At 44.4% G+C, this 13,905-nt stretch overlaps 1 protein-coding gene across 1 annotated transcript in view; it reads left to right on the top strand.

Moving 5' to 3' along the window:
* The window catches only part of LOC308154451 (zinc finger protein GLI2-like), a gene marked incomplete at both ends in the record, with an annotated part of 63,248 nt that overhangs the window by 15,572 nt on the left and 33,771 nt on the right, over positions 1-13,905 (top strand). Inside the window, one exon of the mRNA XM_080527611.1 lies at positions 12,212-12,317. Within this exon, the coding sequence (XP_080383737.1) occupies positions 12,212-12,317 (106 nt within the window). The remainder of the gene's footprint in view (positions 1-12,211; positions 12,318-13,905) is intronic.

Here is a 13,905-nt window from a genome sequence, read left to right as displayed (position 1 = left end):
ACAAGTGACCAGGTTGTTACAGATATTAACAGCACAGCCAAAGTGTGAGTCTTCCAGTGTGCCACTACTGTTAGGAGTAACGTGTTTCTGTTAAACCTGACCCAGCTACACGTCATCACTGGCCAATGCCAACTGTTAAACACTATTAAGCCAGTGCAATTCTCTAATTTAACATAAACCGTATTGAGGAATATTTTCCCTCATAAAGACACTGAAGTAAATATCTCCCCATTAGCCAGCCGTAATAAAAAAGCTCCTTTGTATGAGAAGCTATCCAGACTTAGTCCATGTGCTCCCCCCAACTTCAAAGTGACACATTTACAATGATTACAATGATTACGTCATAGCATAGATACAGTACTTATAAATAAATTCCAACTTTCTAAAATACTTGTTATAATATAACCCCCCCCCCCCCCCCCCCCCATGGCAGTGTTGGAAGTCATCCTTCACAATGTCGATTGTTCCCAGTAGGGCTGTGTTCTCTACTGAATGTGGATTCAGTGGAACTGACAAAAAATTGGGTCTCCATAAGGTGATCATCGCCTCTAGTAGAAGACATCTCTTCCCTTCTAGCTTACAAAAGGCCTCTGAATGAGGGCCTTTGTACTTTCACTTTGGACTGCCCCATCTCCTCCCCCCCAGTGCTACACTCGATCCCCCATCATCAGTCTCCTAAAACAGGCCCAGGATGGGACAGGATGGGACAGGATGGGAAGGAACTGCCATTGAGTTGGAAATACAGGCTTGGAAGAAATCAAAATACCCAGTGGCACTTGAGTGAAGTGGCAAGGCTTTACCCAAGGTACGGCTAGGGAAGGGGGGGGGGGGGGCAGGGGGTGAGAAGGGCGTAAATAGTGATTGATCTATTTTCAGTAATGACATGGCAGCCGTTCAGATTACTTCAACAATGTGTTGAGAATATAGTAGAGTTAGAGACCTCTCTTCTTTGGCAAGTGTTTTGGCTTTGAAAGTGAAAGACGCATCTTGTATGTGGGCCAGAAGCCAGTTAGGGAATTCCAGGTCTCTGTACGTAATATCAGAGTTTGAGTTTGAATTTGTTTAATTCTTGCTTGCATTCAACAGAGACTGAGTTATTCAGAATATACAATTTACAACCGTACAATAGTTTGAAACACAATAAAACATTTAAATAAAACAAATCTTACAGTTAGAGTGACAAAGCACAACTACGCACAAAAATAACTTCCAGAAGAAACACTGTGGGCTTGCTTTTAGTCGTAGAAAAAGTTGAAAGATTCAAATTGTGGATCAGGACCTGAGCTTGTTGATGTGAGTGATATTGGAACGGGAGAGAAGGCTGACGTTGCTGTGTTTTTAATACATGCTCACACTCAGGTCACATGACGTCTGCTCCACTCATGCTCCACTCTACTCACATCCCCAATTTCTTTGGAATACTTTCAAAGAATTAAGTAGAAGCTTTATATAAGAAAGCTAAGAATATAAGAAATATCTGAAGTAAATATCTCCCCATTAGCCAGCCTTAATAAAAAAACTCCTTTGTATGAGAAGCTATCCAGACTTAGTCCATGTGCTCCCCCCAACTTCAAAGTGACACATTTACAATGATTTATATAAGAAAGCTAAGAATATAAGAAATATCGTCAACAACCAATAGACAGATAGCAGGCTATTTCAACTGATAAACAGATATTTGTGTCATGGACAAAACACCTATTGCCTTCCAGTGTACCCATAACATATCTCGAATCGTAATCAAGCCCTCTCCCCTCTTCTTCTCAATTTGATAGTCAGGCAGTTACCTGAGGTAGTTTGGCCACATGAAGTTAGTCGTTGGTGATGGAGCGGTTTACTCTCCGCACAACCATCGTTGGCAGCACTAGAAAATGATGCCAACATAACTCTCTTCTCCAGCTGAGCCGAGTCACTCGACCGTCAAAACGTCAAAAAACAGATTGAGTTGGGCTCGAGGCCACTAAATATGAGAGAGCCGTCCGTCTGCAGCGTTGCGACTTGCGCCCGCCCCTGACGGCGCTGTGAGGTCTGCGGCACTTGAAGGTGTATGCTGCCTCAAGTCAACCCTTTGTGCAAAGTTGTGATCACTAATGGGGTCATTTCTACAAACAGAGAAGTCCACCATCTCTAAAGCTCGCACATTAAGGAAACTGAATAACAATAATGTACATTTAGCCTACCGGTACATGTTGGTTGTAGCCAAAGTGTTTTTTGCCAATTGACCCGAAACATTAGAAAGTTTTATAGATTACGTTTTTTCTAATCGAATCTATGAATTCCAGTGCCCTGGAAACGTTAATTTCCTACGCTGACATGCTCTGAGTGACACGTCTCATGGACAGTAAAACTCTATCATAGCTGATAACCCATCTACTCTCTTACTAGAAGTAGAGCTGATGATAAGTGATAAGGCACTGCAAAAAAAGTTAATCTAAGTAAGTGGAAATATCTTAAATCTTAAAAAAGGCAATATTGCTTGTTGAATGAATGAATGAATGGTCTTTATTGTTCTTTATTGTTCTTTATATGACTGCACTAGTTTTAAGATATATTATTTTCCTGTCCTGTTGGCAGATGATTTTGCTTATTTTAAGCCTAATATTTCCTCTATTTTATTGCTTTCTGTCTTGTTTTTTGAGAGCTGACGTTTTTGCAGTGGGCCCAGCACAGCACAGGTCTCTGGCTCTCTCCTCTGAGTCTCTGGTGGGATGTCAGGTTTCACGGCCCTCCCCCTGCCCAGCGGGCCCCATGGATCAGCCTCTCATAATCACAACCAAGGGGATTCCTCTGTTCAATTACTGGAGCCTCTGAACTCAACTCTGCAATTAGGAGTCTCTACCCTGGTACCCTGGCTCTGGAACGTTACAAGCAGCAGAGTCTGATGACTAACAATGTGGGTCTTAATGGGTAAACCTACACTATTTAAAAAAAAAGAAAAGAAAAAAGAGCTTGTGTCATTAAGCTACCATGCACAGTGTTAGAAGGAAATGTCTCTTTATTTTCAATTCTCGGCAGTGAAATTTAGCATTTTTTTCTGTCTATGATGATTTACATGTGTGACAGCAGCTGGTGAAAGCGGGAACGGGTTGCCGACTTGTTTCCGCTTACACCAGCTGCTGCCACTATTCCTATTATTGCTCAACTGTGATCAGGAAATGTTACCACTGGTTCTACAGTGCCTTTCTTAGTAGGGCAACGGTTCTCAGACTAGACTAATTGTTGGTGTAACACGCTTTGTCTTCATGTCCTTGCTTGAGTGTGTACAAGCTAATTAGCCACCAAACCAGGCCAGACACAGACTAGAATAGGGTCAGAAAGCATTAGCTCTGTTCGTATATCCATTTTCTTTGCTATTAAGCAATTTCATCGTGGGTATAATTATGTAATGCATGATACCTCTTTAAATACATCTTGCTATATGCAACATTTTCATCGTTTTCTTTTTATTTTATTTTTTTAAAGATCCCATATGTGATTGTGAGTCATTGAGATCTGTGTGGATCTTCCTCCCTGGGATGAGAGGTTGGAGTCAGGGTTTAATTGTGTACTCGGCTACCATTGTGTGGGCAGCTCTTTTCCCCACTAAGCACTTTATCATTACACACAGCACTGTTTGCCTGCTTTTGTGCATCTGCCATTGGTATTCAGCCGCTGAATTGTGGGGGTCAAAGGTGGCCCATTGGGGATGTGTAGGAGAGAAGTTGCCGGAGAGGCTCGTGGAGTCCCTGCAGTCTTTATGAAGACCTGTCCAAACCCCTCGACCAGCCCAAGATCAATACTACACTTTGCTGAGGGGACTTATTGCTTATTGTTGCAAGTTGTGGACTGGTTTGTCCAATGGTAAATGGTAAATGGACTGACTTATATAGCACCTTATTCCAAAGCGCTTTACAACGGCCTCTCATTCACCCATTCACACACACATTCACACACCAATGGCGGCAAGCTACCATGCAAGGCGCCGGCCCACTCATTGGGAGCAATTTGGGGTTCAGTGTCTTGCCCAAGGACACTTCGACATGTGGCCAGCCGGGGCTCGAACCGCCGATCTGCCAACCTTGCGATCTTAAGACGCCAGCTCTACCTCCTGCGCCACAGCCGCCCCAGCGGTGTTTGCTAGCATGTTAGAGGGACTTTGAGTGGTGTGTGAGCAAAGCTCAGCCAGGCAGTGTGTACCGTACTTCTCCATCCTGATGACATAGACAAGTCATAGACATGCAGCTGTTGATGGGTTACCTCGATGCTCTCGTCCTTCTTGTGGACTGTGGCTCCAGAATGTTGCAGTTGAAACGATGCCGCCTAGCTGCTTCTGAGGAGTTCCCTCCCTGGCTCCCAGGGTCTGAGAGTGAAGATGTCCTCCAGGCTGAGCGGTGCTCTGCAGCACTGTGTGGCCTGCTGCTGCTTGGGGCAAAGCGGCCTGTGAGGGGAAGGAAGGCAGTGGAGTGCCGGGGTCAGGCAGTGATGTATGGTCCAGTCAGGACCACAGGAGGCCTCCTGCCACGTCTGCTCAGCACTGGGGCAGCCAGCAGCGACACACCGCTCCACTCTGAGGGAACATGCAGTGTAGCCATACTCTCTACTTTTGAACTGAGAAGTTTTACTAGAGACTTTAAGATAAGTCAGTCCTGTTGACTGTTGTTTTATTTGCGCAAATAAGAAGATACTTTGGAAAGCATCAATGTAATATTTGTTCATATAAACAATAGTGGATGTTTTTAGAAAAAGGTGGTTTTCAATGTTGTGTTGCTGTATCGATGTTATCAGAATAACTGAAAGCTTAAAAAAAATCTGCTTTACAGTCTGTAAGCTGTAAGCTAAACCAGGCCCAGGGATACGGGTCTTGCTGTCATTGTGTTATTTATGTTCGGAAACACAGAGAGCACAGCTGGCCTGGGATGGAAAATTGAAAGAGAGAAAACAGAGAAGTCATGCTTTTATGAGGAGCAAGACAATTTAGAATAGCGTACTGGATGTAAGGCATTTCGAGACAAATTTGAGGGCCCCCAAGCAGACAGTCAAGGAGAGGGTTTCCAGCTGGGAAGCCCCCCTGCAAAGACACAGAGATCCAAACGTAAAGGGAGGGAGACACACCCGGCAGCTGTTACTCGTTTCGCTTTTATAAGAAAGTCTCTGGCTGAGCGGGTCTCTCCTCTGGCTGAGCTGGTCTCTCCTCTGGCTGAGATGGTCTCTCCTCTGGTTGAGATGGTTTTCGTCCAGAGCCGGTTGACGGACTGCTCAGCTGTGTACGCCGTGTTTCGACGCCACAGCTCTGACCGCAACCCCCCCGTATTTGCTGTGGGGGCGATCTGACGGACTTCAATGAGGATTAGACTCTGAATTCCCCCTCTCCGTCTTTCTCCTGACCACACCTCTCTTTAATGGAGATAGTGCTGCATGTGCCCGGTCATTCTGAAGGACCTGAAACAGTTCTTTGTACGGAGGGCCAGGGGTTTGGATAAGCTAAGCCAGAGAGGTCAGAGGACAAGGGAGAAGGACAAGAGCCAGGCCAATAGGCTCATACGCATGCATTCACAGAGTTGAGCTTTAGTCCTTTGGATTGAAATAAGAGCTGTGTGTCCCGTCACACACTACCACTCTGAATGTGGCCACAGAGTTTGGCCACAGAGCGGAGGCTGTTTGATGAGCTTAGCTGAAGTGGAGCAGCCCATTTTGGGAAGACTTGGAGCTACTTTTTAAACATCCCTGGAAGCTAGCGGGGGAGTCTGTTTTACATCACCTCCGGCGGTGAAGTGCCACATCAAGCAAAGCCAGAGATGAAGTCAGAACGGCGGCGCTCCAGTCGGGTCAGGGGACGGTGATATAAATATAGACACACACCTCCTGTTTCTAATACAAATACAGTGGTACTTGTGGGACACAGTTGGAACTCTACAGTGTCAGTGGAAGCCACTGTAAAACCATCACTTTATGACTTCATCAATGTAGGGTTACTTATTTTTGCTTACGTTACTTATAATAATAATAATAATAATAATAATAATAATAATAATAATAATAATAATAATAATAATAATAATTGAAATAATTGGGAAAAAACGACTTAAATAATAATAATAATAATAATAATAATAATAAGTATTATTATTATTATTATTATTATTATTATTTTAGTCTGTTTTTTTTTTCAGCTACAATGCCAATGTTGAGGAACCAAAGCCACAGAATTGTACTCTTGTGTACTTTTGTACAGTGAGATTCTGACTCTGACTCTATGTCGCCAATACCGTAGGAGTAGTGGGCACATTTTACCTGACAGGTCACAGGCAGTTTCCTGTGGAGTCAGATGGGAGGCTTGTAAGAGTGCTTACGACAGGGCCGTTAGACTACCGTTCTATTTCGGTGTGTTAGAGGAATAGGTCTCTCGTGAGCAGGAGAGGAGCGTCAGGAGGCGCGAAGCAGGACATTCTGGCTATTTCTGCGTGTGAACCATCAATCACTGCTCTGGGGGCGTATACAATGAGGAGGAGGAGAAGAAAAGAATTGCGCACCATTCAAAAACAGTCCCAGGCTTTGTTTTTAGTTTTTTTTTTTCTCCATTGTGTTTCTCCCTTCATTCTTACATCGTTGAGATCGTCGACTCTTATCAAGGAACCTCGACGGCCTCGTCTAACACGAGCGCTGGGTTGCTCTTATCAGGGAACCTGACCCTAACACCAGCAGTGGGGTTGCTCAGAGCTAATGTGTAAAACAGTGAATTGTTTTCAGGGGTTCTTTTTAGGTAGATATAAGTCTTCTTTTTTTTTCTCCTCTCCCTTTTTTGACTATGGGTGCTAGCAAGTCAATAAGTTGGTTTAGGGTAGCTGGCTCTGAACCCGTCCCCTGTTTCTCTCCTCGTGTTCCCGCACTCTTGTCAGAACCCGAATCACCTTTTGGCTCGATATTTCTTTGTCTAACCGACCTCTTTATTAGTTCCCTTCTATATTAACTTGAATTTATTTGTTGAGATATGATTTCTGAGGGCTTATTTATTTTATGCCGAGTTGAGAGAGGTTGAAAATAACGTGTCTACTCACTCCACCATCATACCGGAAGCCTCTCTCCTCTCCCTTCTCTGACTGGAACTCGGTCCTTGTTTTTAATTTACTGACGAGCCATTGGAGTCATTTCCCCCGTTCAGCTGGTACCCTTCAGCGAAGCGTAATCCCAGCTGCCTCCTAGGAAGGGTGCCAGTGGGGTAATATGAATGTTAGCCAGGGAGCACGGTGACAGCCGCAGTTGCACCAATTTAATTCATTGTATTTTAATTAGCACTCTCATTCACCGGGGTACACCTCTTCCTTGGTTCTCTCTCGACAGCCTACCTTTTATCATTGGCCAGTCTTAAAGATAATAAACTTTTGGTTTAAGGTAATTACTTAATCTCGACAAACCTGTGTGTTAAGCAGTGCTATTAAACGAGGGGGCGATAAATCAGGGCGCTAGTGAGGTGGGTGATTACTCCGCGGTGTAATCACTCTTTGGGACCCTTGCAGTCTTAAGTACCTAAATTACACAAACAGCATGCTAACAACACGGCGCTTGTCGTGGGGGGTGCCGCGGAGGCCCCTCAGCCTGCCGCGCCTCGCTCCGTTTGTTAATGCCAACCGCCGCGTTCTCACCTTCAGCACTGTGATGCATGGAGGTTATTAGTAGGTGGCCTAAGCCCAGCTGACAAATGCTGATAACCCCCCCCCCACACACACACACACACACACACACACACACACACACACACACATTACAACAAATTACAATGTTACTACACAGCTATAGCAACTGAATTAGCAGCATTTCTACATAAAAGGATGGTGATTTGAAGCAGTGGAATCAGGTATCCTCTCTCCATCAGGAAAACGTCTTCGTCATTAGCAGCGGGGCCTGTGTTAGCGACAGGCAACTGAGGGCTCCAGAAGCCAGAAACGGTTGGGTCTCTCCCTGTCATTTCCCAGGATGCAGTGCAGCGTGCGCGAGGCCTCGCGTGGAGAAGTTGCCGTTTCGTTGTGTAGTTGGGACGCAGGCCAGCTTATTCTGCTGGAATTTCCTGTCTAAGTCTAATTTCCCGTCATTCTGTAAGTAAGACAGAAAGCTGTTTTAATTTGACAGGCGAGGTCTCGCCTCTAAGGATATCGTTACTGCCATCGAGCACTTCCTCCGAGAAGGAGCCTCTGAAGTCCGTTCAGACACATGAGTAGGGTTTCTGTTTACCTTTCAATTCATATATATATATATATATATATAAATAAATATATATAAGCAATAGGACTGTCAACACCTGATATAAGTTCCATGTGTTTTCACCTGAAGACAGACACAGAAAGGGCCATAACTGTGGAAATATCCCTGCACGAAAGACATAGGGTGTGTTCTCACTAGAACATTTGCTTCACTTGAATCGGAGTTTAGGAGTGTTGATCTGGATAAGAGCGGGACGAACGGGCAATTTTAAATTTTTAGGACCAATCGACTACCACGTCTGTTGCTTCGATTGCGTATGTTACTTCGTTTACACAAAGGGCTGTAAGAACGCAAATCAGAGAAATTATGCAACAATGTTGCAAACTCATCCACTTGCTCCGGGTCCGGATTCAGACTTTCATGTGAGAACATGACCTCAGAGTCAAATGCAGTAAAAAAAAAAAAAAAAAAAAAAAGAAGGTAACTTAAGCACCATGACACTGGAGAGTTAACCCACTCAGACAGATGCATCTCATTCACACGCTTTTTAAGTCTTCATTTTCCCACCATCAATTTTCTATCTTAAGTCCTCCAGCAAAACCCAGGCAGTGGTACGGTCTCATGAGAGCACCCAGAGTTTCTGCATGTGTGGAGGAGGGGGTGACTATGAAAAAGTGAGGGGGCCTTGCTGCTATGTTGCGCCAGATGTGAAAACAAATGTTATCACCCAAAGACTAATAGATCTGAGGGCCTAAGCGGGACATTCCAACACTGCTTTGCCCAGGGGGGATTGGGCCCAGTGAATCAGGTAAACGTGCCTCTTGAACTCTCCAGAGCGCTCGCCTTTTGTTCTTCCCGTGGTGTGTGAACAATGGGGCTGTCTGGGTGATAGAACAAGCCTGCTCGGTCAAATCCCCCCAACGGCCGCTGTGGCTGGTACTGTGTTTGGCTGGGTCTGAGGCTGGGGCTGGGGCTGGGGCTGGGGTGTAAGGGCTGGGGCTGGGGCTGGGGTGTAAGGGCTGGGGCTGGGGTGTAAGGGCTGGGGCTGGGGTGTAAGGGCTGGGGCTGGGGCTGGGGGGATGGGGCTGTGCTGACTGGTGCCCGCCTGCAGCCTCTAGGTTCCCTGTCTTTTTTTTACACAAGAGAAATATAGGCCTGGGGAATACCAGAATAACAGACAACAACAACAAAGCGGTCACCCCACCAGGCTTTTGGGTGAGCAGCTGAGGGATGGAGCTGGAGAAATGTAACCACTCTCAAATTCATAGACAGAGGTATGGATTTGTAAGGACTGACCATCCGTAAGATCAAAATGATACTTGTGAAGCTATACAGTGTTGTTAAAAAAAGTTTTACAAACAACGGAGAAAAACACGATTATACTGTCTATCTATCTGTCTGTATATCTATCTATCTATCTATCTATTCTTCAAGAATAAATGGCTGTATATCATTCATGTAATTTTAATAATTTTAATTTTAATAATTTAATAATTTAATAATAATTTTGCCATTTAGCAGACGCTTTTAATCCAAAGCGACTTACAATTACGAATTACAGGGACATTCCCCCTGGAGTAACTGAGGGCTAAGTGCCTTACTCAAGGGCACACTAGTAGTGGTGTGGCTTCAGGCGGGATTTGAACTCACAATCACAAGTCCAACTCACTATCCACTAGACCACCACTACCCCATGTGTAAAAGTTCACATCCCAGATTGCCCCTTTTATCTCACTTCTCATAAATGTAAATAGATCCAGTGTTGTCATAAATGTAAATAGATCCAGTGTTGTCATAAATGTAAATAGATCCAGTGTTGTCAGGAGTTCATCTTCTCTGTCATGTTTTGGTGACCTAGTTCTGTCAGACCTTCTTGAGCCCCTCTCTACCCCCCCGCCCCCCCTCTCTCTAACCCCTCTACCCCCACCCCACCCCATTATCCCCTCTGATAATGCACCCAACCATTATTAATGGTGCATTAACTTGAGCTGCCCTGTGAATGGGGCTGTTTGGTTTGCCCCCACTCAGCCACCCTATGCAGTCACACAGAGGGCTATTATACTGGTGACAAGGCATCACCGCCAAGAATGTCCTCCTGCCCCACGCACAGAGGCCGGTCAGCTGGTTCAGATAGGACCACTGCAGCATGGAGTAGACAGGGATATGGACACAGAGGGGAGATGGAGTTAGCTATAGCCATGCTCCGTTGTCCATGTTGTGTTACAAACAGCTGCAGAGCATTATTGCGGTGCTGCTGGAGTCTTCAATGTCAGGTGTGCTTTATGATGTTTTAGGTTCAATTAAACACAAGCCTGGGGTCTTTTTCCATGACAAACACTTGAACTGGGAAATAATAATATGACCTAACCTAAGCATGAGTCACACACAGCTTTTACACCCCAAAAAAACACAACCCTGTCAATATGCTGCTTTAACTGGAAACTAAGTCACTTTGCGCTCGGTCACGGAAGAGCTATAACCTTTCTCGTTGAAAGTCCAAAATGGAGAAACGGCTTGGATTTTTCACCAACTGAACACGCTTGCATCTCTCCTCCCGTAAACTAAATGTAGCTCAGACAGAAAGGAGAGGCTAAAACGTCCGTCCGGCCATCTTGAGACCAAGCACATATATATACCCTGAAATAAGCCCTCTTAAATCAGGCTCTGTGGCATTGTGCAGACCCACTGGAATGGGGCCATTTCCTGGCCTCAGGGACAGGGGGCCTGTCCATCATGTTGTCAGGCGCAGAGTGAGAGCAATGGCCTTGGAATGCTGACTCACACAGGTCCTCTCCGCTGGGCCTCCGAGGCCCTCCTGTGCATGGCAGGTACAGATAATGATCCGTGGGTCTGACCTCTCTGCTGACCTGCTCCCAGGTCACCCCTGACTCCCGCTGGTGCGCATGACGACCAAAGAATTTTAATATGATCCAGAGATCAGCTGGCATTTCTCTCTTCTCCTTCCAAGCAAGCAAGCAAAAAAAAAAAATGTTACACAAGTTTACAATTAAAAGGGTCGAAAACTGTAAGGGATGGAAATGTTCCCAGTTCATGACAAGCACTTTGATAAACAAGTTGGGAGAGAGAGAGTTAATGTTCTTCGTGGAACGTATCCAGGAGAAAAAGAAAGGCAGAGTAACAAGAACAAATAAAAACATCTAATGAGAAACAAAAAACAGTTAAGAGTCGACCCCCAAAAAATCGTTTTATATGGCAGTAAAAGAGGCTTCAAACATCAGCTGTGGTTTCTTGTTATCACAACAAAAACGAAGAGCTGTTGTTTTTCATAAGATATCAAGAGCCCCCAAAAGGTTTTATGATAGGAAAACACTAATTTTGATCACTTGTTGTCACAAATAAAAACAACCACAAAAAAAAGCTTCCAATTACTAAAACAGCAGAGGCACCTTTTGTGTTTCATCCGGCCCTCACACTGATGGCCTAAAATCCATAGTAATCCATAATAATTGCTCAATCATTTTTGTGGCATTTCGGGAATTAGAGTGTGCCATTGTTTGTTTACGTGCGGTGCATGGGAGTGATTGAATGCGTGTGTGAAAGGCTTGGCAGTGCTGCTGTTGTTGTCTGTGCTGTCTCTAGTGCCGCTGGTCGTCCTGAGGCCGGGAGGGGGCTGTTGGGATGGGAAGGTGGTGAGGAGAGGAAGAAGAAGGCTTTTCCCAATGCTGCCAGCTCCAGTTTGCGTCGGGCGGCAGCTTTCTTTCATACAGTCCATCATCTCGCCTAGTTCAAAGACTTGTCTAGCTGCAGGTCTTTGTCAAAAGCCCAGTTGGATATCTTTTATGTGCAAGATGTAGGATTTCTTTGGATGACTTTGATTATTAATTTAGTCCACTTCTCTTGTGTGATAGTGCCAATAGTTTACACCAAACTGCTCAGCTTGCTCTGAAATTCATGTTGCTTTATTGTAAGCCCTTTCGCCTTTGAAATTTATTTTTGAAAGCCAAGCTTTTTTTTCTTCTTTTTTTTTTAAATGTCTTTTTTTCTCTCTTCCTCTCCCCTTCTCTCTATTCTGCAGCCCCTCACCAGATATTCCCGACGTTCCACACACCCATCCCGATCGACATGCGTCACCACGAAGGAAGATACCACTATGAGCCTCACGCTCTCCATGCCATGCATGGGTAAGTCCCCCAGCTTACATTCACACATCCACTTCCTGTTTCAATTGGTCAATGATAGATACTGTACTATCCATTATAAAGGCAAAGACTGATCAACTGTATTATCTTAATGAGTTGGTCCAACAATGTCCAACTTATGACCTAAGTATTATTTTAAATATAAGAAAACACTCGATGGCGATGGTGAGAGTTGATTCACTTCTCACACTTTACATCCGTCATTTCATAGCAGTTATCATTGGTCAATGATAGATACTGTATACATTATAAAGGCAAAGACTGATCAACTGTATTATCTTTATGAGTTGGTCCAACAAATGTCTAACTTATGACCTAAGTATTATTTTAAATATAACAAAACACTCCATGGCGATGGTGAGAGTTGATTCACTTCTCACACTTCACATCCGTCATTTCATACGTGAGTAAGCGATATTCCTATGTGTGTCTTTCAAACCTTCTGCACAGCAGGAGCGAAGGCTTCAGGTGTAAACCAGGATTTCACATTCAAACTGTTGGCTGAACAACACTGACTTTCTAACTCGTAAGACCACAGACTCACGCCAGTAGGGCAACCGTCCAGGGCGTACGATGATGAGAGGGAACGTGTTAGCCAGCTTAATATTAAAGACAGATGAAACATATTCTCTAAAAGCGAAAACGAATAGCCAATGTCAGTTACAGAGAATGATAACATGTATCCCCTCACATCTCTAGTTCCTGGTGTTTTATTATGTGGGACAGCTTTGCTTTTTGGCTTGTATTGAACCCAGAGGCCTGTGGCCAATAGACATCCTCTTTCCATTAGTACTCTGCAGTGCTGGGATCCATCACACATTACATACAGCACATACAACCTACAACAGCCCTTTATATTCATTAATGTGTTACAGTGAAGCTAATCTGTCGCCCCAGGCTAACACAATAATTAAACTCTCACAGTACAAAGGTCACTGATGCAGTGCGGCTCAACGCTAGTTAACTGGGTGGGTCGTTGGATAATTAGCCTGGTCACTGGGATTGTCATGTACATGGCACACTTAAAAAAAGAAGAAAAAAAGAAATTGAATGTTTTTAGAGTTTTCTGTGACAAAGTTACCTTCATCTAAAAAAAAAAAAAAAAACGCTAGTAAAAAAAATAATAAAATTCTGGAAACAGTGCTCTTACATTTAAATTCACAGATTTGATGGTGATACATACTGTGTGCCTAGCCGAAGCAGGGCTATTCATCACAGGAGCAGGGAAGCAGGGGGAGAACAAACCTGTCTCTGTACTCGGCTACCTTGATTAATGTGATTTGATCTTGACAGTGGACCCCTAATTCATCAAGACCTTGATCTAACTGTCGTTTCCTCTGCCTGCGCCAAATTCATCTAATTACAGGAACATTGCCCGGCAAATTAAGTGTGGTGTCATTTGTCGGGAGCTGCCGCACTTTATTATACACTCGTGGCGTCGAGTCAGAGGTCTCTTCCTTGATTGTCTAACATGACATCTCCGCACAGTCCCCTTTATCATTGTTTGCATATAACATAATGAGGGTGCTGGTTATTTTGTCAAAGCTGTCATAAAAACCGCGGCACCGGG

The sequence above is a fragment of the Nansenia antarctica genome, assembly GCF_963989245.1.
Source record: "Nansenia antarctica genome assembly, chromosome: 3".
In the NCBI taxonomy this organism is placed as follows: Eukaryota; Metazoa; Chordata; class Actinopteri; order Argentiniformes; family Microstomatidae; genus Nansenia; species Nansenia antarctica.
The sequence above is the reverse complement of the archived record's forward strand: the minus strand, read 5'-3'. Positions and strand labels throughout refer to the sequence as shown.